The sequence below is a fragment of the Schistocerca cancellata genome, chromosome 1 (assembly GCF_023864275.1).
Source record: "Schistocerca cancellata isolate TAMUIC-IGC-003103 chromosome 1, iqSchCanc2.1, whole genome shotgun sequence".
Taxonomy (NCBI): domain Eukaryota; kingdom Metazoa; phylum Arthropoda; class Insecta; order Orthoptera; family Acrididae; genus Schistocerca; species Schistocerca cancellata.
Window position 1 is genome coordinate 980,208,621 of NC_064626.1, and position 25,513 is coordinate 980,234,133.

The 25,513-nt window shown below is 44.2% G+C and overlaps 1 protein-coding gene across 1 annotated transcript in view; it reads left to right on the forward strand.

Annotated features, from left to right (window-relative positions):
* The window catches only part of LOC126119508 (discoidin domain-containing receptor 2-like), a 306,612-nt gene that overhangs the window by 274,621 nt on the left and 6,478 nt on the right, over positions 1 to 25,513 (forward strand). Inside the window, exons 14-17 of the mRNA XM_049915069.1 lie at positions 8,039 to 8,329; positions 11,004 to 11,299; positions 16,158 to 16,250; positions 22,880 to 23,021. Of these exons, the coding sequence (XP_049771026.1) occupies positions 8,039 to 8,329; positions 11,004 to 11,299; positions 16,158 to 16,250; positions 22,880 to 23,021 (822 nt within the window). The remainder of the gene's footprint in view (positions 1 to 8,038; positions 8,330 to 11,003; positions 11,300 to 16,157; positions 16,251 to 22,879; positions 23,022 to 25,513) is intronic.

Sequence of the window (25,513 nt, forward strand, 5' to 3'; positions counted from 1 at the left end):
GACACAAAAAAGGAAACCAACGAACTTCAACATCTCGTTTGTCGAACTATAAATAAAACTTTAAAGAAATAAAATTAGAAAAGTCACAAAATCCAATATGTATATAACAGTGGCAGTGCCTCTGCTACTTTATAACTGCGAATTCAGGGACTGAGAGAAAAAGAGAGAAAATTAACATACAGTCTGTAGAAATGAGATTTCTCAGAACTACCAGACGTTGCTCAAGGAAGGACCACATAAAAATGATGATATCCGGGAAGAACTGAAAAGCTACAATTTAAATGAGAATATTAAGTGTACAGAGGAGAACAGAGACAACACTTCAAGCGGATAGATGAAGGCAAAGCTCCAGACGTTATAAACAAGGAAAATCTTTTAGGAAGAAGAGATCTAGAAAGGAGGGCAGACACAGATGAAATTAACTATGTGAAGCCGGAACAGTTATATTACATAGACGTAGAAATGCAGAAGAACGAGTAAATTATTTCCCAAGGCGTGAAAACATTCAAGCGTCGGAAATGTTGGGTTCTTATCTGAAAGTAAGCTCTGAATCGGTTGAGCTGTCAAAACACTCGTTGATGAATTGGCAGTTTAATATAGTGTAGTAGGACAAACAGTAATTTGTGTCCAGAAACTTAAAGGAATAAATATGATTAAATTTCAAGTTGCAAGTGCCAACTACACTCCTGGAAATGGAAAAAAGAACACATTGACACCGGTGTGTCAGACCCACCATACTTGCTCCGGACACTGCCAGAGGGCTGTACAAGCAATGATCACACGCACGGCACAGCGGACACACCAGGAACCGCGGTGTTGGCCGTCGAATGGCGCTAGCTGCGCAGCATTTGTGCACCGCCGCCGTCAGTGTCAGCCAGTTTGCCGTGGCATACGGAGCTCCATCGCAGTCTTTAACACTGGTAGCATGCCGCGACAGCGTGGACGTGAACCGTATGTGCAGTTGACGGACTTTGAGCGAGGGCTTATAGTGGGCATGCGGGAGGCTGGGTGGACGTACCGCCGAATTGCTCAACACGTGGGGCGTGAGGTGAGGTCTCCACAGTACATAAATGTTGTCGCCAGTGGTCGGCGGAAGGTGCACGTGCCCGTCGACCTGGGACCGGACCGCAGCGACGCACGGATGCACGCCAAGACCGTAGGATCCTACGCAGTGCCGTAGGGGACCGCACCACCACTTCCCAGCAAATTAGGGACACTGTTGCTCCTGGGGTATCGGCGAGGACCATTCGCAACCGTCTCCATGAAGCTGGGCTACGGTCCCGCACACCGTTAGGCCGTCTTCCGCTCACGCCCCAACATCGTGCAGCCCGCCTCCAGTGGTGTCGCGACAGGCGTGAATGGAGGGACGAATGGAGATGTGTCGTCTTCAGCGATGAGAGTCGCTTCTGCCTTGGTGCCAATGATGGTCGTATGCGTGTTTGGCGCCGTGCAGGTGAGCGCCACAATCAGGACTGCATACGACCGAGGCACACAGGGCCAACACCCAGCATCATGGTGTGGGGAGCGATCTCTTACACTGGCCGTACACCACTGGTGATCGTCGAGGGGACACTGAATAGTGCAGGGTACATCCAAACCGTCATCGAACCCATCGTTCTACCATTCCTAGACCGGCAAGGGAACTTGCTGTTCCAACAGGACAATGCACGTCCGCATGTATCCCGTGCCACCCAACGTGCTCTAGAAGGTGTAAGTCAACTACCCTGGCCAGCAAGATCTCCGGATCTGTCCCCCATTGAGCATGTTTGGGACTGGATGAAGCGTCGTCTCACGCGGTCTGCACGTCCAGCACGAACGCTGGTCCAACTGAGGCGCCAGGTGGAAATGGCATGGCAAGCCGTTCCACAGGACTACATCCAGCATCTCTACGATCGTCTCCATGGGAGAATAGCAGCCTGCATTGCTGCGAAAGGTGGATATACACTGTACTAGTGCCGACATTGTGCATGCTCTGTTGCCTGTGTCTATGTGCCTGTGGTTCTGTCAGTGTGATCATGTGATGTATCTGACCCCAGGAATGTGTCAATAAAGTTTCCCCTTCCTGGGACAATGAATTCACGGTGTTCTTATTTCAATTTCCAGGAGTGTATCTTTGTGCCTTGAAATATGACGGAGTGTTGACCTGCTGGAATATCGTCGATTCTCGAGTACGAAACCAAACTGCATTTTAGAAAGTTGTTTAAACTTTTATACGTAGAGAGGAACTCACGTTTCATATGTATTCGGTGTTTCTCAAGTAATATCCTGCTGAAGCACCAAAATCTGGAATTTGTACAGGGCTGCAGTTTTCAGCAGTAGAATGTTCGGGGCATACTGACACTTCAAGAACAGATGACATCTACTAAACAGAAAAAATGGTGTTCGTCATTAAAATCGGATTCACAACTGTTACTGAGAATCATATGACAACCTCTAACAACATAATTGCTTTTTTTACGTATTTCTGTTACCAGTGAGCCCCTCACAAGCTAGAAAGGACGGCTTCACAAAGTTTGTCACCTTCCGATACGTAACACGGGTTCAGCAATAAAAATTATCCGGATCCTAGTGTGGAAAATCCAAGATTCGAATCCCACTGTGGCATAGTAAATCGCGATTTTACTCCTCTAATCCGTGAAAGAGGGTAAGTTCCCTGGCACCAATTGTATGACACTTCTGTGCCAATTGCAAAATACCTGTCACACTGCAGTCGCTTGTGGTGACTGTATGACGCTTTTAATAGGAGGAAAGTGAAAATTTGGTACACACGGAGAGTGAGTGGGTTTCGGCAGCTTTACACATGAAACTTCCTGGCAGATTAAGACTGTGCGCTTGGCCGAGACCCGAACTCGAGATCTTTGCCTCACGCGGGCATGTGCTATACCGACTGAGCTACTCAAGCATGACTCAAGATCTGTCCTCGCAGCTTCCAGCGGATTTCATATCAGAGCAGAGTGGAAATTTCACTCCAGCACTTGTGTGCTTGCTTCACTGTATCCTAAATCGCAGAAGTACGCGAACAATAGACTTAGCCTTGCCACAAGTTCAACGCTTTATCGTCTGAGGAAGACATGGGTCTTTCATCACATAAACATAGTCAAAACTGTAATCCTAGAAAAATTTCCTTAAGTTGCGTACTGTAAAGTGAAAGGCTCTCACAGGTACTGTCCTTGGTGCTACGCATTGTCTTTTCTCTCTTTACCTACTGTTTTATTGTTATACATCTTGAGCCATCATTCCAAACATGATTTACCCAACATTTAAAAATAAAGAAAGGGAATTTTGTCAAAATTTCATTGTTTGCAAACTTATGTAACAATGACTCTCTGAGCTGTCACTTTCGTCTTCTCTAGGACTAGGATTACATACGCAAAAGTTCACACATACGAGTTCAAATGGCTCTGAGCACTATAGGACGTAACATCTATGGTCATCAGTCCCCTAGAACTTAGAACTACTTAAACCTACCTAACCTAAGGACAACACACAACACCCAGTCATCACGAGGCAGAGAAAATCCCTGACCCCGCCGGGAATCGAACCCGGGAACCCCGGCGTGGGAAGCGAGAACGCTACCTCACGAACACGAGCTGCGGACTCACACATACGAGTATATCACTTTTCCTGTTGTCATATTCAATATATATTATAAAAGTAAGTGTACAATGTGCGTGCCACTAAACCTCAGAAACGAGTCCCTCTTCAATCAAGGGATTTATATGATGTGGTAGCCCTCTAACTCCATCTATGAAGAAGATTCCCGTTTGTACCTGAAGTGTGTGCTTTTGAAGATATAAAGGCTGGGAGGTTCAGCCCTCTAGCAATTTCTAGAACATTCCAGAACATTCAAGAGTATTCGAGAACATTCCAGAGAATCCTAAAGCATTCCAGAGATTCCAGAATGTTCCGGAATGTTTCACAGTGATCCGGATTGATCTGGAATGTTCAGAAGTAGTCTGGAATATTTGGAAATATTCGGGAACATCCAGGAGCACCCCAGATCACTGTGAAACATTTCATAACACTCTCGAATGTTGAGGAATTCTCTGGAACATTGTCAACCATTCGAAGTCATTTTGCTATGTTTTGAAATTCGCCATTGGTGAAGATACCAATTAGTAGGGGATATAAAGCAAGACCCGTCGTGGGTTCGAGCGTCAGTCTGAATACGTGGTTCTTGGCGAAAAATTACATGAGTTTCAGTCATACTGCTCTTTAATCAAGCTGAATGTTAAATTGAAAGTGCAAGATATCTGCGTATGTCTAGAGTTAAATTTCGTTCTACATTAACTGCGTTTCAATAATAAAACTGTCATTATTGACTACTTCTGACACATGGATGTGATACTATTTTCTGGTTAACTGTAGAAGAAAAATGTAAACCAAGGTTTTACTGGGCAGTCACTGACTACAAATTGGCCACAATGTGCTAATGCTAAACGATCACAAACATTTAATATTGAGTTTGTCTTATCAGTTAGAGAGAAAAAAATCTACTTAGGTGAAGGGCCTTGATTTATTTTGCTTTGTTTTTCAGCGTGCGCACGTTCCGAAAAAGATGCGCTGTAATTCTTGTATAAGTAATTCAGTCAGTTCACGTGCTTGTGAGTTAAGTGCCTCGGAAGTGAAGCAAGCATTTTCCCGCTAATATTAGTTTTTTACATCAAGAATATTGAAGATTTATGCCAAGGACGTATTTGGAGACACAATGAAAATATTTTTGTAATTATAGGGAGGGAATGACACTGATATTCGAAAGTTGTATTAACAATATTAGGAGCTGAGAGGAGACTTAGCAGATAATTCAGCATATTAGATATGAACAAGCCTCGACTTAAACACTCGCGACAGAGACAGACTACTGCCATGATTCGTAGCTGTAAGTTCTCATCATTTCCCTTCCTTGAAGAATTTACTCTTATGTGTACGTTTAGAAGATGCGACAGTACATACCACTGTGCTTAATATTAAACGTCATCCTTCATATTTTCTTTCAATTCTGACATTGTGCTGGTGTAAAGAGGGTTGTTACGACGAGATCATGGCCGCAATATACACTCATCGTTCACCAGGTGCATAGCCATTATGTTTCAATCAACGATTTCCGATAGACTAGTCAGCTATGTTCGTCGCTTTTCCCGGCAGTAAAGAGATTCCTAGAAAGAACGGAAACTTACTACCTCCAGGTGATGACACAAATTGAATCTTTAAAAAATGGTTCAAATGGCTCTGAGCACTATGGGACGTAACTTCTGAGTGGCCACTCCGCCCGGCTTGAATCATTAAGTCACAGGTGGTGATACATGTGTTGACGAGTACCAACAGAGACCTAGAGACAGAACGTTATATAACTGAAGTGACTGAATGCGAGGCTGTCTACAGAAAGTGAGATTGATTCATTTGTAACCTCTGCTTCCTTACTTTCATTGTAATCTGCAGACCATTGAATAGGCGGTGGCTTTGTCATCGTTATCAAGACTCAGGTATAATTTTCCGCTATTAAATTCGGCTGTTACATTGGACTATGAACTGAAATCACTCCGCCTTTCTCTCTCTCTCTTCTGTGTGTACTAGTGTTTAACGTTCGCTACTACTTACGATCATCTTTTTATTTGTCTTTTTATTATACACTCTTGAGACTGTGTCAAAAGCAAATAATATATCATTTAGTACGGGACAAATCTCAATTTCTCAAGTCATTCATCCCGAGCCTACCCTGCATGAAAATGAGTACAGAAACCTGTTAAAGACAGAAAGTTGTTAGAACTGATGGAAATGTGACTTCAGATAGACAAAAAAAGAGAAAAAAATATATTTTAAAAGAGATGAAACTCTTAAGCAGCACTGTGGCTTCCGGATTTCGTTAAACTGTAGGGCCCCAGTAACTGACTGAATAAATTAGTTCAAAAATAGGAAAAGGCAAGTACATGCCACCTCCAATAGGACTATGCCCAGTAAAATATTGCAGTTTTCACCCAAATCTTTGAGTCAAGGACAGCTTCACTTTGCGGTGTACAGAGAGTATCCATGTTGATAGTTACGAGAGTAAATTAAAAGGAAACAGAAATCAATGAAATAGAATATATTACTGAAAACTTCATTACAGGCCTTGGACACATTTAGATATAACAGCCATCGTGTTAAGACATTTGTTGTAAGAATATATCACACATTTTACCTCCACGGAGAAGAACGATGCTGTCTGTTTTGATGCCCAAGTTATAAACTTTGTTTCGAGTCATTGTTATATTGGATCATATTGTTAGCAAGCAAATTTCTCAAGTGCGAAAGCAAACGAAAATCAGAGGCGGCAACGTCAAAACTGCAGATGAACTAAAATAATGTTTCAGGGACAAGGTATATCGTCATGGCTATAAGTACAGTCTTGGAGATAAACAGCAACAGCGTACAGTTTCAAGCCCCTCCATGGACATGAGCTTCTAGGCAGTCATAAAAGGCAAACGTTTTCGGTGTAAATACACTCCTGGAAATGGAAAAAAGAACACATTGACACCGGTGTGTCAGACCCACCATACTTGCTCCGGACACTGCGAGAGGGCTGTACAAGCAATGATCACACGCACGGCACAGCGGACACACCAGGAACCGCGGTGTTGGCCGTCGAATGGCGCTAGCTGCGCAGCATTTGTGCACCGCCGCCGTCAGTGTCAGCCAGTTTGCCGTGGCATACGGAGCTCCATCGCAGTCTTTAACACTGGTAGCATGCCGCGACAGCGTGGACGTGAACCGTATGTGCAGTTGACGGACTTTGAGCGAGGGCGTATAGGGGGCATGCGGGAGGCCGGATGGACGTACCGCCGAATTGCTCAACACGTGGGGCGTGAGGTTTCCACAGTACATCGATGTTGTCGCCAGTGGTCGGCGGAAGGCGCACGTGCCCGTCGACCTGGGACCGGACCGCAGCGACGCACGGATGCACGCCAAGACCGTAGGATCCTACGCAGTGCCGTAGGGGACCGCACCGCCACTTCCCAGCAAATTAGGGACACTGTTGCTGCTGGGGTATCGGCGAGGACCATTCGCAACCGTCTCCATGAAGCTGGGCTACGGTCCCGCACACCGTTAGGCCGTCTTCCGCTCACGCCCCAACATCGTGCAGCCCGCCTCCAGTGGTGTCGCGACAGGCGTGAATGGAGGGACGAATGGAGACGTGTCGTCTTCAGCGATGAGAGTCGCTTCTGCCTTGGTGCCAATGATGGTCGTATGCGTGTTTGGCGCCGTGCAGGTGAGCGCCACAATCAGGACTGCATACGACCGAGGCACACAGGGACAACACCCGGCATCATGGTGTGGGGAGCGATCTCCTACACTGGCCGTACACCACTGGTGATCGTCGAGGGGACACTGAATAGTGCACGGTACATCCAAACCGTCATCGAACCCATCGTTCTACCATTCCTAGACCGGCAAGGGAACTTGCTGTTCCAACAGGACAGTGCACGTCCGCATGTATCCCGTGCCACCCAACGTGCTCTAGAACGTGTAAGTCAACTACCCTGGCCAGCAAGATCTCCGGATCTGTCCCCCATTGAGCATGTTTGGGACTGGATGAAGCGTCGTCTCACGCGGTCTGCACGTCCAGCACGAACGCTGGTCCAACTGAGGCGCCAGGTGGAAATGGTATGGCAAGCCGTTCCACAGGACTACATCCAGCATCTCTACGATCGTCTCCTTGGGAGGATAGCAGCCTGCATTGCTGCGAAAGGTGGATCATGTGATGTATCTGACCCCAGGAATGTGTCAATAAAGTTTCCCCTTCCTGGGACAATGAATTCACGGTGTTCTTATTTCAATTTCCAGGAGTGTATTTTTGAATTATTTAGAGCTGCCTATTATATTTAATTTAAATGCGGGCAGTTCTTGCCCCCCCCCCCTCTTCTTAGACATCGGTGAGACAACATGTCTCATTAAAATATTACTCAATATGGTAGAAAGAAATGCAGTTTCTGACTGCTGGTACCGCTGTATTGTGTTGCCATCATTGTTTTGAAATAAATGTCCTTTGTTGTTCGAGCAGTTGCACATTACTCGCAATCCTAATAAAATGTCTCGTCAGTATCATAGGTTCCTCACAGATGAAGAGGTGTCAGCTATAATAAATGGAACAAGTGAAGGTGATGGAAATGATTCAGGAGAAGATTATACAGTTGTGACATACGACAGTGATATAGCAATTGAAAATGAGACAATTTCACGGTGTTCATCCCCTGATGAACAGCAGCACCTGCTTCCAGCATCACTGTTACAGCAAAAAGCAGTGGAGAATATATCACTGCGATTCCAAAACAAGTACGCACGTCAGTACAAAGTATAATGAATTTTCGTGAAGGTTTGACTCATGGAGGCTTGACCTCTAGTGTGTCAGAATCTTTCAAAAGTTTATAACTCCCGAAATAATGAAGATTATCGTAGACTATACAAACCAAGAACCTCGCAATAAGAACTTAAAACTTATAACCATTCAAGAAACGCACGCCTTCATTGGTATTTTGATACAAATGGACACAAATAATGACACTAGACTGCGTCTTGAGGACGTATGGGAGACAGTACTGGGAAAGAATATCTACATAGCTACAGTGAGTCGTATTGGATGTGGAGAACTTCTATTCCTAATAAGATTTGATGATAAAGAAACAAAACCCGAAAGACGAAAGCAGGATAAGTTTTGCTCCCTTCGTGAAGTTTTCGACAAAATTGATGAAATGTTTGTGAAATACTACATACCAAGTGCAGATCTAACGATCTATGAAATGCTCTCCCTATTTTGAGGAAGATGTCCCTGTAAGGCCTTTATGAAAGACAAGCCTGGGAAGTATGGCATATTGATTAGGATGTTATCAGATGCATGCACCCGGTTAATTCTAAAAAAGGAGGTCGATGCAGAGAAGGATGAACGACCTGCTGAGGAACGGAGTGCAAAGGCAGTCGTTAGACGCCTAGTGAAACCGCTGGCAGGAAGTGGAAGAAATATAACAACAGATCGTTGTTATACATCCATAGACATGGCTCAGGAGCTTTACAATGATAACAAGTTATCTTTGGTGGGAACATTGCAGAGTAACAGAAAACACATAACAGAACAGCTAAAGAAGACGCTCGAGACCTGTTTTCTTCTAAGTTCTTCTTCACAGATCCGAAAACAGGCAACGCACCAGTTACCTTGGTTTCATACATCTCCAAACTAAAGAATCCTAAGATTCTCGTACTTCTTTCCACACAACCCAATGATAACAAGGTGGATGAGTCGACAGAGAAAAGGAAAACAAACATCAATCTCTATTACAATGCCCGCATCTCGTGGTCGTGCGGTAGCGTTCTCGCTTCCCACGCCCGGGTTCCCGGGTTCGATTCCCGGCGGGGTCAGGGATTTTCTCTGCCTCGTGATTGCTGGGTGTTGTGTGCTGTCCTTAGGTTAGTTAGGTTTAAGTAGTTCTAAGTTCTAGGGGACTTATGACCACAGCAGTTGAGTCCCATAGTGCTCAGAGCCGTTTGAACCATCTACTACAATGAAACCAAAGGGGGTGTAGACAGCATTGATCAAATGACGCGACATCATTCAGTAAAACGAGGGACGAGAAGGTGGACATTATCCGTCTTTTTCACCTTGATAGATATTGCCTGTCTCAACGCTGGAATAATTTCCACGATAAACAACCCAAACTGGAATAAGAAGAAGCGTAATGTAAGAAGGCTGTATCTGCTAGCATTAGGGCAACAGCCCGAAAGGCCAGCTGTGGAAGAGAGAGCCAAGAATATCCTGATTTTACAAAAGCTTGTCATCTCTGTAGTGGAAAGTGCTCTAGGGAAAATGGTGCCCAGCATTACTGCAACTGATAAATCTGTTGATTTTTATTCAATTGGAAGATGTCACATCTGTTTGAAGAGCAAAAGCTCTAAAAAGGAAAAAGACAAGATGAAAAAAGTGTCTATAGTTGGTTGCAGGTGTTCCAAGTATGTGTGATCCACTCATTCTGCACAAACAATCATACGCATAGGTTGTGAAACTGAAAGTGAAAGTGAGTAGGAAGGAAAAACTCAATTGTAATTTCTGACTCTGATTTTCTGTTTTCTTATTTGTGGTTTGCTATTGTACATTCTTTTATGATTTCTTAACACAAGTCTGATGTATATGGATCCAGCACGGCGTTCCGTATTACCCTTCTGAACCCACCGATTCCATATTCTGCTAACAGTCATTGGATCTCGAACAATGCGAGCAGCAATGTCACGATACGATAAACGGCAATCGCGATATGCTACAATCCGACCTTTATCAAACGTGATGGTACGCATTTCTCCTCCTTACACGAGGCATCAGATCAACGTTTTACCAGGCAAAGCCGGTCAACTGCTGTCTGTGTATGAGAAACCGGTTGGAAGCTTTCCTCGTGTCAGCACGTTGTAGGTGTCGCCACCGGCGCCAACCTTGTGTGAATGCTCTGAAAAGCTAATCATTTGCATATCACAGCATCTTCTTTCTGTCGGTTAAATTTCGCGTCTGTAGCACGTCATCTTCGTGGTGTAGCAATTTTAATGGCCAGTAGTGTATAATAATCTTTCTCAAATTCATTATTTTATTTAGTTTATTTGTATACAAAATACAAAATAATGTTAAAAAGTGAAAAGAATGTGAGGGTGATTTGCCCCCCATTTGACATCCATGTGACAGATCCGTGCTTAGTCGTGCTAGGGTTAAGCATTCAGTGAACTTTTTATTAAGTCTCAAATTTTGTACCAGATTAGTGACACTTTTGCACTTAGTCCGTGTTGAGCTTCAGTACCGGTCAAAGGAGACAATTTGTGTTGAGGAACATAATTTTGTTAATAAATATAGACAATTCTATTATTATGTTTTCTTGCGGGAGTGCTCCGAGCCACGAATACTTCATTCGTCTGCCTCGAAAATTTGATCATTGTGGCTGTAGGGCACTTCGTAGCATATGCTGGCTGCGGTACGTGGATAAATCGCGTCTTTGCAGGTTCTGCTGTGCGAGACGGAGGAGCCCGCGTTGCAGACGGCGGGCGGCGTGTGCCGCACGGTGTTTGCGCGGACGCTGCCGCGCGACTGGGACGGCGGCGGCGGCGGCGGCGGCGGCGGGAGCGCGCGCGAGCTGCGCATGCTGGCGGCGCTCAGCGACGAGCACGTGGCGCGGCTGCTGGCCGTGTCGCCGGCGCCCGCGCCCGGCCAGCCCGCCTGGGCGCTCACGCAGTACCCGGAGCTGGGCGACCTGGCGCTCTACCTGCAGTACCACACCGCCACCAGGCCGCCCCTCAGGTCCGCCAGCGCCCCCCTCGCTGCTCCTTCGTACCAGGGCTGTTAGGAAAGTAACGAACGACCGCCCGCGAAAGGGAAACCGCAGTGAGAAACCGATGAAGTTTGGCACAGATGTGTTGGACAGTGATCTTCTATGCCCGTAGACAGCGTTCCGTCGAATCTCTCAGTTCTGAGCGCACAGTGAACACGAAAAGATGCCCAGAAAACAGTGTCTCAGCCAATTATATGTGCTGCCGCGATATTTCGATTGATTTCATGCAACCCCACATAACTTAACTGTCATGCATTTCCTTCTTCATGGCAGATCTCGGCCGCAAGCTGCAGGGGAAATGTTGCATTCTGGGTGGGAAGTGTTTGATCACCTACCATACAGCCAGGAGTTGGCCTCCCCTGAGTTTCATCTCTGCTCATATGAACTGCTGGCTATGAGGACAACATTTTGGCACAGACAACGTCCTGCAGTGCAGCATAAAAAACGAGCGGAAAGCACATACGGCTACCATATATACGACGATGGTATGAGAAAAAGTTGGAAGAACTCTACTATGTCGGAGCGGCGATTATGTTGAGGAGGAGGAGGAGATTACTGTTAAACGTCCCGTCGACAACGAGGTCATTAGAGACGGAGCACAAGCTCGGATTAGGGAAGGATGAGGAAGGAATTCGGCCGTGCCCTTTCTAAGAAACCATCCCGGCATTTGCCGATTATGTACAGCCGTTGCAGGAAGATGTAGCTAACTGTTACAAATAAAACGGTTTTGGTTTTCGCTGCGGTTTCCACTTTGAGATCGATCGTTCCTTACTTTCCGAACAGCCCTCGTAGCTAACGTGTGTACCAATAGTAAACATAAACGATTTGGCATTTCAACATAACAATAGAAATTTACTTCAAAAAGGTGGAGTGGTGGGCTGGGCTGATTCACACTCACAGATTGGACATTATTCTGTGCATTTTCTCGTAAGGAATACTCTTAACGAAGTTCACAAGACACGATTCTTTCAATACAAATGACATTAATGTACTACCTTAATGACAGCAATCTTTAGAATTTCTCAGTTTTTTTTAAAAGGAGTAACTTAAGTTAAAGATAAGCCGTTAATCAAGTACCGTTAGTAAAATACTATTACTATCTAACCTAGCGATCAAAACTGAATCTGATCAAAGTATGAAACTCAGTTCAGTCTTTATGTCCTTCCCATATATCCAATAGATAACACATTAAATTGGACCTTAGTATTACTTTATTGAATGAACAGTTAATTAAATCTTATTCTTCCTTGAACACTTTTGATGAAAAGCAAATATCACAGAATCACAAGGAGCATCAAAGGGGTTGCTCTCCTGTGACGAACCAGCTCAGTTGCAGTCAAAAACGATCCAATGAACGAATTCTTCACAAATCACGAATTAGAGGCATTCGTCAAATAATTACCACCGGCAACCTATCAGACTTTAGAAAATTATGACATGAAATTAGCCCCATGCTCGCCCCATTCTTGTGTACTGCAGTCAGTATTACAGAGGTGACACAGTACTTTCAGGAGGAGGACTCCTGGTGACTGATTACTGCATTTGACACCCACAACACAAATACAGCTGCAGCCGGTTTACGTACCCAAAGGGGCGGGAGGAAACATCAAGATTTGAAATGGGAACCCCCATTTTTTTACTATAGAATCATATTCTACATAATAAGCTACGTACATTTTGTCTTAAATATTTGTTTTGATTCTTGGTAGTTGGCGCTGTACTTCAAGAAAATCCATGTTAACATTTTTGCGTGGAAAATGGTTATGGATAAATAAGAAATACTTACTTACTTCGTAAATTTTGATTCGCTAGAACTAAAACTCGCCCTATCTCCCCATAGGGCGGAGTTTGAGAGTGAGGAATTAGAGGTTTAGAAATGTTCACCGTGAAACAAACAAAACTTACTTGAATTTGCGGAAAAAATTAATATTTGGCTCAACATTTGTAAAACGCTAATTCCTCTCACTCAAACCCACTCATATGGGGAGAGAGAGGGATACTTTTAGTTTTAGTGAATCAGAATTTACGAAGTAAATAAATATTTTTTATTTATCCGTAACTACACTCCTGGAAATTGAAATAAGAACACCGTGAATTCATTGTCCCAGGAAGGGGAAACTTTATTGACACATTCCTGGGGTCAGATACATCACATGATCACACTGACAGAACCACAGGCACATAGACACAGGCAACAGAGCATGCACAATGTCGGCACTAGTACAGTGTATATCCACCTTTCGCAGCAATGCAGGCTGCTATTCTCCCATGGAGACGATCGTGGAGATGCTGGATGTAGTCCTGTGGAACGGCTTGCCATGCCATTTCCACCTGGCGCCTCAGTTGGACCAGCGTTCGAGCTGGACGTGCAGACCGCGTGAGACGACGCTTCATCCAGTCCCAAACATGCTCAATGGGGGACAGATCCGGAGATCTTGCTGGCCAGGGTAGTTGACTTACACCTTCTAGAGCACGTTGGGTGGCACGGGATACATGCGGACGTGCATTGTCCTGTTGGAACAGCAAGTTCCCTTGCCGGTCTAGGAATGGTAGAACGATGGGTTCGATGACGGTTTGGATGTACCGTGCACTATTCAGTGTCCCCTCGACGATCACCAGTGGTGTACAGCCAGTGTAGGAGATCGCTCCCCACACCATGATGCCGGGTGTTGACCCTGTGTGCCTCGGTCGTATGCAGTCCTGATTGTGGCGCTCACCTGCACGGCGCCAAACACGCATACGACCATCATTGGCACCAAGGCAGAAGCGACTCTCATCGCTGAAGACGACACGTCTCCATTCGTCCCTCCATTCACGCCTGTCGCGACACCACTGGAGGCGGGCTGCACGATGTTGGGGCGTGAGCGGAAGACGGCCTAACAGTGTGCGGGACCGTAGCCCAGCTTCATGGAGACGGTTGCGAATGGTCCTCGCCGATACCCCAGGAGCAACAGTGTCCCTAATTTGCTGGGAAGTGGCGGTGCGGTCCCCTACGGCACTGCGTAGGATCCTACGGTCTTGGCGTGCATCCGTGCGTCGCTGCGGTCCGGTCCCAGGTCGACGGGCACGTGCACCTTCCGCCGACCACTGGCGACAACATCGATGTACTGTGGAGACCTCACGCCCCACGTGTTGAGCAATTCGGCGGTACGTCCACCCGGCCTCCCGCATGCCCACTATACGCCCTCGCTCAAAGTCCGTCAACTGCACATACGGTTCACGTCCACGCTGTCGCGGCATGCTACCAGTGTTAAAGACTGCGATGGAGCTCCGTATGCCACGGCAAACTGGCTGACACTGACGGCGGCGGTGCACAAATGCTGCGCAGCTAGCGCCATTCGACGGCCAACACCGCGGTTCCTGGTGTGTCCGCTGTGCCGTGCGTGTGATCATTGCTTGTACAGCCCTCTCGCAGTGTCCGGAGCAAGTATAGTGGGTCTAACACACCGGTGTCAATGTGTTCTTTTTTCCATTTCCAGGAGTGTATTTTCCACGCAAAAATGAGAACATGGATTTTCTTGAATTGCAGCGCCAACTACCAAGAATCAAAACATATGTTTAAGACAAAATGTATGTAGTTTTTATGCAGATAGTGATTCTGCAATAAAAAATGGGGCTTCACATATGAAATTTTGAAGTGCCTCCCACCCCACCCCCAGGGTGTAGGGGTGGCGGGCTAATTTAGCACCAGCAGAGGTCCCCCTCGAAAATAATCAACTTTGGATTCTACACAGTTTTTCGTGTGTAGCTTATTTTTCGCGTTATTCTGATTTGTCGACTTAAAATTTACACCCTGTATAGATATGAAACTTCGCATTCATGAGGCCTATTTGCCCACTATAGTTAAAACTCTTTTTATGTTATAATGTATAATAAGTAGTAAGTTTTAGCAAAAATTGGTATTCAGTGTCAGAATCCGGTTAAAAAACTTTCTAACGATACCTCATTCAACCATGTACCTTTAGTATGAGTGGAAAAGAGGAACGTTGATATGAGAAAAAATATACACTGATCTATCAGAACATTATGACTACCAACCTACTATCGATATAAACCCGTCCAGGCCATAGCAACATCACCTGGCGACGAATGACTGGTAGTCAAGACACACAGACGGTGCACGTAATAGCAGTGAGCGAGCTATCCGTGTGTAGAGTGTGGAAGGTGCGCGATCTATCTGAGTATGACAGAGGGCAGGTTGTGATGACCCGGAGGCTCTACACGAGCATTTCGGAAACTGCACGAGTTGTCGGGTGTTCGAGGAGGGCTGTAGTGGGTGTGTTCAACGCGTGGCGAGACCAAGGTGAAAGCAGGTCCAGACGACGTAGGTTGGGCGGTCACCCTTCGTTACTGTTGTCGGACGTTGCAGCTTTGGCTGATTGATAAAACAGGATAGACACTGAAACTGGCGGAACAAACATCAGATATTAATGCTGGGCAGAGTACAAGTGTGTCAGAACACACAGTGCACCGAACACATCCAACGATGGGCCTCCGCAGCCGACGCCCCATTCATATGGCAATGATAACATCACGACATCGGCAACTACGACTGAAGTGGGTAGGTGACCATCGGCACTGTACGTTGGTGCAGTGGCAGAGCGTTGTGTGGTATGATGTATCCCGATATCTCTTCACCATGCCAATTGGAGGGAATCAATGCTCATCGCCCTCCTCCCTGGAATTTACAGGAATTAGGTGACTTTTACAATGGAACATTTTTTTTACATTCGACCTGCCAGATACATCTAGCGAAACACTGTCCATTCGTTCATTGTGAAAGAGAGTCCCATTTATTCGAATAATATTTACATTTCTGTATTACAGCATTGAGTGCCTTACCTCCATGGCAACGCAGATAGCGTCTGGAATGAAGTACCTGGAATCAAGAAACCTCGTTCACAAAGATCTGGCTGCAAGGTAAGGTACTCATTACATCTGTAAACAAATCGTAAAGTATACGGTTCACTCCCTTGACATTTTTAAATATAGCAACGTAGATTTATTGTTGGTGCAAATCAGGAAGATGCCTCTGGGTCACAAATGTCCAACAATAGAATATGATGATTTGGTTCTACAGTTTAAAACTTTCTTTATAGCGACATTTTGTAGAACAGCATTCAAAACACGTATAATGTTGAAAATAGGGGAAACATGTTACGTGGTATTGATAAGATTATTATTAAGTATTTAGCAGAAATCCATATTAAAGACAAACAGGGTCTCAAGCCCCTAGGTCACTCAGAAAGGAATATTTGCTAGTGTAGTATAATCTTTCCAGAATACCTTATTAATTCTGTAACGTAGCTTGGAACATTGATTACCTGCTGTTAAAAGCTAAAGGCGAAAAAACGGACGCATGATTTATTGCTCACGCGTGACGATGGGTAGATCCAGTGCCAAATATAACACCACGTGGATGTCCTTTCAACGCCAATGCCCGTACCACCTGCTTAAACTGTGACATGTTGACAAATGTGACGCACCTCGTTGTGGCTTTCCTCGTAGAGTAAACTAACTGATAAGAACATCATTGCCCAACGCTGAACGTTCTGTCGACGGCGGCTTTTTCTTGAGCTACTGGGTGGCTCCTGGTATGTTCGATTCCTGCATGACGACGAGATATGGGGCGTATCACCTCTCGGTCTCCAACCTTCCAGCTACGATTACATGCAATGATATTGCGCGTCTGCGGAAATGGGAATATGTGATAAGGACTATGGGACCAAACTGCTGAGGCCATCGGTCCCTAGGCTTACATGCTACTTAATGTAACCTAAAGTAACTTACGCTAAGGACAACACACAAACCCACGCTCGAGGGAGGACCCGAACTTCGACGGGGAGAGCCGCGCGAACCGTGACAAGACGCCCCAGACCGCACGGCTACACGTCTGCATCCAGTGACACCCTGAATGGCAGTTTTTCGATATCCCAGTTATTTGACACGATGAATCATTCTATTCGATGCGGAGATATAGGCGCTCCATTTACAACATAGATTGTCCAGCTGTTCATGAGTGCATACTGCTGTTAGAAAATTTTCTCGATACTTCTATAACCATCGTACAGACACTTAAGTTTCCAAACGTTAATAAATCGAAACTATAAGTGCTCTTTAGGGTGAATACTTGTTCAAAATCTGGATTACTGAGTCCTATTTGATGTTGCAGTCGACCGAAGGTGGTCTAATATTCCAGTTCAACTTTTCTCGTTATTATCCATTCACATAACTTTCAAGAGTCTGATAGTAGTCTAAATGTATTTATTTCACTCTAGCAAATTTCTGCAGACAGAGTGTGATCTTTTGATGGTCTTTAAACGGCGTGGGAGATTTGTTCAAAGTAAATATCTTGATAATGATCTCTCATTGAACCTTAACTAGGTCAGATACTAAGCTAATTTCACAATGGTGGATAAATATTAATGAGCGGTGTCATTCGTGGCGTCATTAATTTTGCCCGCAGTCCACTGCGTAAGTTATACTTTTATCGCAGGTAGAATATTAGTAACAGATTATCTGGTGCAACAAAAATTAGAAATTTGCAAGTTTTGTTCAGTAGACATTGGTCCAAATATAACATCTTATCAACGAGTTATTATTATCAAGAACATATTTTTTTCGCTGTAGTTAATAAATTTTAACAACAAATGCGTTATATATCATCTATGAACTGTGGATATAGCTCAATAAGATGGTTATAACGGTTCCCATCTTCATGAAATCGAGCAAAAGTCATGAATGCTTAGTTGAGTCAGTGGCCCACTATGCGTTATAATACTCTTTTTCTTCAAAATGGCAATACTTCTCTGTTATCAACATCTGTGCATTTGACGAGGTGGAAGTGAAAAGCTCTTCACCTGATAGTGAATGAATATGTATCGGATGCGAATTTCTCGACCTCCGCTATTGGGTATAGAATTTCTGGTTTCCCAATTGCTGGGGCTCCCTTAATAGGTCTGGCGTGCACTACAAGCAGGAAGCGAGTATCAGCGTAGCGGAGTACATGGGGCTTTTTTAGGTTAGAGAAATCCTACCTTGAATTCAAAGACAATGTGCCTGATAAATTAGTCACAATGTCCCCAGAGAAATGATTTTAGTAAACTGCACGAGCATCCAAGGAAAGGTCCCAGAATTAGTGTCGCTAACTGAAGATTATAAAGCACAGATAGTATTAGGATCAGAATGTTGATTGAAACCGGACAATAAGGACAACGAAATCCTAAGTTCCGATTGGAATATTTATCGTAAGGATAGGTTAGACGCCAATGGTGGCGCCGTATTTCTTGCATAAAGAAATCGTTAAAATCTAGCGAAGTTATCACGGATTCCGCTTGTGAATTAATCAGGGTGAAGGTAAGTATCAAAGATACGTCCAAAATAGTAGTCGGATGCTGTTATAGGCCGCCAGGGTCAGAAGCTCTTGTGGTAGAGCGCTTCGGACAGAACTTGCAGAATATAGTTAGTAATTTTCCAGATCATGACGTTGTAATAGGCAGTGACTTCAACTTGCCAGGTATAGATTTGGAGTGTCATACTATCAAAACTCGTGCCAGAGACAAGGATTCGTCTAACATTGATCTGGATATCTTGTCCGAAAATTACGTTGAGCAGATAGTTAGAGAACCAACCCATAAGGATAACGTCTTAGACCCCCTGGCAACAAACATTGCTGAAATTATCAAATCAGTTAATGTAGTGGATTGTATCAGTGATCGTAAGGCATCTGTGACAACGAGTGTCACAAAGGGTTGTTAAGAAAGGCAGGAAGATACTTTTGCTCAGCAAGAGTGACAGGTTACAAATTTCAGAGTATCTGAGCAGTCCGCATCAAGTATTCGGTGATGAGAACGGAGCTATGGAAAACAAATGGAAAAGAGAACTTCACCTCAGATTCAAGCTAAGTAAAAACCTAGCTGACAAAATAAGATGAACAAAGCGACAATGAGCGTAAGGAGAGCAATGATAGAAGTTTGCGATTACTTTGAAAGTAAAGCTTTGTCAATAAATCTAAGTAAAAATAGTAAGAGGTTTTGGTCGTATGTAAAATCAGTAACTGGGCCAAAATCATCTATTCATTCAATCAGTAACCACACTGGCACCGAAACGGAAGGTGACAGAGAGAGGGCCGAAATACTGAATACGGTCTTCCAAAATTGTTTCGCCGCGGAAGACCGTAACACGGTCTTTCCCTTCTATGGTCGTATGAACGTCAAAACTGCAGATATTGAGATAAACGATCACGGAATAGAAAAACAACTACCATCCCTTAGTAGTGGAAAGGCGTCAGGACCAGATGAGATACCTATAAGATTCCATAAAGATTATAGAAAAGAACTTGCTCCACTTCTAGCAGTAATTCATCGTAGATCGCTTGAGCAACAATGGATGCCTATCGACTGAACGAAAGCGCAGGTCATTCCCGTTTTTAAGAAGGGCCGTAGAACAGGTGCACACAATTATAGGCCTATATCATTGACGTCAGTCTGGTGTAGAATTATGGAACGTGTTTTAAGCTAAAGAAACATGACGTTCTTGGAGAAGGAAAATCTCCTCTATAAAAATCACCATGGCTTCTGCAAACAGAGATCCTGCGAAGCTCAGCTCCCTCTGTTCCTCCATGGCGTCCACAGTGCCGTAGACAATGGCGCTCAGGTTGATGCCGTGTTACCTGACTTCAGGAAGGCATTCGACACCGTCTTGCACTGCCGTTTAATCAAAAAATAAGATCTCATCGAGTATCGGAACAAATTTGTGACTGGATTCAAGACTTTCTTGCAGACAGACCTCAACATGTCGCTCTTAACGGAACAAAATCGACAGATGTAAAGGTAATTTCCGGTGTACCCCAAGGAAGTGTGATAGGACCGATAGGAATAAAATTTTCTCGGTTTTCCAGCCGCGTCAATTCAAATAAAATGCTCGAGCTTTCGATGGCCATCTCAGCCATCGTCGTCAGGAGTTCACTGACTGCCGGGGCTACTACGGTTTCTCGCTTATATAGGCATGATGACATCATCAGCAGCCAATCAGATCGATCCAATGTGGCACGCGCGCGTAAGTGGACCCGGGCAGCTCGTGGCAGCACCGGTGACGTCAGGTGGTGCCAGGGGGAGGCGCCACGTTTGAAACTGCCGCTCCCGCGTCGCGCATCTTTCTCTGCTTTCTTTCGATGTCCAACGTCCGTCCCCATGCCCTGCTAAGTGTCTATCCCTGGTCTCGGTTGAAATTATTTCTGTTTAGGCGAATCTCGGCCGCTTCCTTTATAACGGAGTCCAAATATGTAGAAGCATGAGCCAGCACTTAAGTATTTTCGAACTGTATCTTATGTCCGTTTTCTAGGCAATGCTCCGCTATGGCCGACTTGTCAAGCTCCCTTTGTTTTATATGGCGCTTGTGCTCAGTACAGCGCTCCGCAACCGTGCGAATTGTCTGTCCAATGTACATGCTGCCACATTCACAGGGTACACCATACACACCGGACACTCGGACACTCGTATCTTGGGGGCGGGCCGGAACACTGCTCTTAGCCCATGTTTCTGCAGCAGACGTCCTAACTTACTGCTAGTTGCTCCACAGTATGGCAGGAATACAGTCCGTTTGGCCTCTTCTTCTGATTCACCAGCTGTCTTTCGTCGTCGGCCCTTGAAAGCGTTTGCGATGTCTTTTTTGCTATATCCATTTTCCCCGAAAACACGTTTTAAGTTCTGCAATTCAGACTGTAGGTGGTCCTCGTCAGAGATAATGTTGGCTCTATGAACCAACGTGTTAAGGAGAGATTTCTTGTGTACAGGATGGTGGAAACTATTGGTCTTCAAGTACCGATCAGTGTGTGTTGGTTTCCGGTACACTGAGTGACCAAGCTGGCCTCCTGCCTTCCGCTCAACCAAAACATCCAAGAATGGTAGCTTGCCGTGCTTCTCCATCTCGACAGTAAATTTAATGTTGGGATGGACACCATTCATATGATCGACGAACTGCTGTAGTGTATCTTCACCATGAGGCCATATCAGGAAGGTGTCATCAACGTATCGTAGAAAGCAAGATGGCCGTAATGTCGCAGTTTTTAGAGCCTGCTCCTCAAAGTGCTCCATGAAAAAATTTGCGACTGCTGGAGACAGTGGTGATCCCATGGCTGTGCCGTCAGTCATCTCATAATATTCATCGCAGTACAAAAAGTACGTTGTCGTTAGGACGTGATGGAACAACTTAATGATTCCGTAACAGCCCCGGCAGTCAGTGACCTCCTGACGACGATGGCGGAGATGACCATCGAAAGCTCGAGCATTTTATTTGAATTGACGCGACTGGAAAACCGAGAAAATTTTATTCATGTATGCCTTCGCGAAAGACTCCGAGGACACAGGACCGATAGGGTTTACAATATACACAAATTATGTACTAAAATGCATCGGATGCTCTCTAAGGTTGCTCGCCGATGATAGGTTGTCTATAACAAAGTAGCAACGCTAGAAGATAATAACGATTAGTAGAACTAGCCCCAGATAACTGATTAGAGGTGCAAGGTCTGGCAGTTGACCCTGAACGTAAATAAATGTAATATATTGCGCCTACGTAGGAAAGGAAATCCACTACTGTATGGATACACTACTGATGTCAAACTGGTGCAAACAATATCTGTCTTAAAATATGTACGAGTAATTATCCGGAGCGACCTTAAGTAGAAAGACCATACAAAGCAAATACTGGGAAAAGGAGATACCAGACTCAGATTCATAGGAGGAATCTTAAGGAAATGTAACTCATTCACGAAAGAAGTGGCTTAGAAGGCGCTTGTTCGACCTATTCTTGAATATTGTTCATCTATATGGGACCCCTACCAGATAGAACTGTAGAAGAGATACAAAATATCCAACGAAGAGCGGCACGTTTCGTCACCGGATCGTTTATTCGGAACAAGAGACGTTACGGAGATGTTCAACAAATTCCACTGGCAGACGTTACAAGCGAGACGTTGTACATCAATGAGAGATTTACTACTGAAATATCGAGAAAGCACTTTCCGGGATGAGTAGGAAACATATTACTTCCCCCTACATATGTCTCGCGTAATGACCATGAGCAGAAAATTCGAGAAATTAGACCCAATACAAACACTTACCGACTATCATCCTTCCCACGCGCTATTCGCGAATGGAACAGGTTTGGAGGGCTCTGTTAGTAGTACAAAAAGTACTGTCCGCCACACACCATTAGGTGTAGATGTTTCTTAGAGGTAGAGGGTAGTTATTCTTCCAGGTGGTGTTCTTCAGATAATACTGTAATCTTGATAATGTAGTTTAGTAACTTTGGAAACAATACATCAAGTTATTACTTAGCTATACCATTTGACGTTTGACTACGAACTATTTCTATACTTAAGGCAAAATTTTCTTATTTTCGAACAATAGATTTCAGGCTACTATCGATACCAAGGATTGTGTTATCTCATCTGGATGTAGCAAAATATCACTTCAACTAACCGAATTGCTAAATAATCTTCTTCATTATTGATAATACTACTAACATGTATTTTTGAATGTTAACAGAAATTGCTTGCTCGGCCGCGGGTACGTAGTGAAAGTCGCAGACCTGGCTATGGGCTGCGACCTCTACAAAAAGGACTACTACCAAGTTGGTGGACCTGCTCCAGTTCCAATCCGATGGTTGCCTTGGGAGAGCATATTACTGGTAAGATATTTCACAACAGTACATAAATGTTTAGGAACACTAGTGATACACTCAAAAGGAATGGTATGAAGATTACATTGACCTATTATAGGAATATCGTAGGCTTAGAAAAAGTTATTAGAAATCAGCAACAGGTAAGACAAATTTTTATTTAGGGAAATCAGTTTACCTGAACTTGTGTGGTTGTATAGGGATTTTAACCTGGCTCTTTTCGGAAACTAAATAAACTTTCCGCAGTAATCACCACAACATCGAGTAGAAAAATGGATATTTATTTGAAATGTTAAAATTATCGCCAAACTTAATGTCGATATTACGTAACGCCTAAAGGGACTGGACATGAATTCGAGAGAATTCTCTCTGATTCTAATATCTCATTGTTCAAGAGATTTTAGTATTAAATTTCCTTTATCTTCGTTCGAAGTCGGTAGAACTATTGTCCGCAGGCACTCTTCAGCGTTTCGGTACAATACAGAAATTATGGCAATAGCGTACTGGTATGATAGCTTATATTGTCCTGCTCTAACTTCCTTCATCTAGATGAAACTTCATATCTATGATCTTTGTCGCTTCTAAGTACAACTTTATGCAAAGAAACTAATATCATAGTGAGCAGTTGTCGGCGACTAGCTGCAAGCCTGATATTTCATCCAACACTAAATTCGCGACGAAAATTCTAAAATTTTCTCCTACATTGTAATATACTAGAAACTGTAGATAAGCACTGTAAGACAAAAATACGAACGACGCGCCGCGAAGGTGTTATCCGAATGGGGCTGAAATCAGTAGATGTGATGTACATCTATAGGCAAACAAATGATTACAATTTCGGAAAAATAGGATCAGTCATTCAAGAGAATGAGCATCACAAATTGAGCAACTCAATAACGCGCTGGTCCACCTCTGGCCCTAATGCTAGGAGGAATTGATTCACAGAATTGTTGGATATACCCTTAGAGATATTTTGCCAAATTATATCCAACTGGTGCCTTAGATCGGCAAAATTCCGAGCTGGTTAGAGGGCCTTGTCCAAAATGTGACAAACGTTCTCATTTGGGAAGAGATCGAGTGACACTCCTGGCCGAAGTAGGATTTGACAAGCAGGAAGAGACGCAGTAGGAACTCTCACCGTGTAGGAAAAATTAGTTCATGAGCCCAGTCGATGCGTAAACTGTTGCGAAAGCATACTTGACCTCTTAGCAACAAATAATCCACGACAAATAGTGAGTATCGTGACGAATACAGGGATTAGCGACCACAATGCAGTAGCTGCTAGGCCGAATACCGTAACTCCTACAACCATCAAAAAGAAACACAAAGAATATAAGTTTTTAAAAAAGCTGATAAAAATGCTCTTAACATCGTTTTAAGAGACAGTCTGCACTCCTTTTGATCAGATCATGTAAGCGTAGAAAGGTTGTGGAATGTTTTCAGAGAGATAGTATCGACAGCAATTGAGAGACATATACCACATAAATTAATAAGGAATGGTACTGACCCCCCATCGTACACAAAACAGATCAGATCGCTGATTTAAAAGCAGCGATAAAAGCATGCCAAATTTAAAAGAACACAAAATCCCGAAGACTGCCAAAGTTTTGCAGAAGTTCGAAATACAGCGCGTACTTCAATGCGAGATGTTTTTAATAATTTCCGAAACGAAACTCTGTCACGAAATAAGGCAGAAATTGCAAAGAGATTCTGGTCATACATATAGCACACCAGTGGCAAGACGCAATTAATACCTTCATTGCTCGATAACAACGATGAAGTCACTGATGACAGTGCCACTAAAGCAGAGTTATTGAACACCGTTTTCCGAAACTCCTGCACCAAAGAAGACGAAGTAAATATTCCCAAGTTCCAATCAAGAACAACTGCCAAGATGAGAAACATAGAAATAGATATCCTCGGTGTCGCAAAGCAGCTTAAATCACTTAATAAAATTTAGGTTTCCGGCCTAGATTGTACACTACTCAGGTTCGTCTCAGAGTATGGTGATAAAATAGCTCCATATTTGGCAATTATATACAACCGTTCGTTCACAGGAAGATCCGTACCTAAAGACTGGAAAACAGCTCAGGTCACACCAATAGACAAAAAGGAGTAATCCGTTGAATTACAGACCGATATCACTCATGTCGATTTGCAGTAGGATTTTGGGACGTACACTGTATTCGAACATTATGAGGTACGGTACCTCGAAGAAACGTTTTATTGACACGTAATCATCACGGATTCAGAAAATATCGTTCTTGCGAAACACAACTATCCCTTTATACTCATGAAGTAATGAGTGTTATCGACAGGGGATGTCAAATTGATCCCATTTTCTTAGATTTCCAGAAGGCTTTCGACAACATTCCTCGCAAGCGTCTTCTAACCAAACTGCGTGCCTATGGAATATCGCCTCAGTTGTATGACTGGATTCTTGATTTCCTGTCGGAAAGGTCACAGTTCGTAGTAATAGACGGAAAGTCATCGCGTAAAAC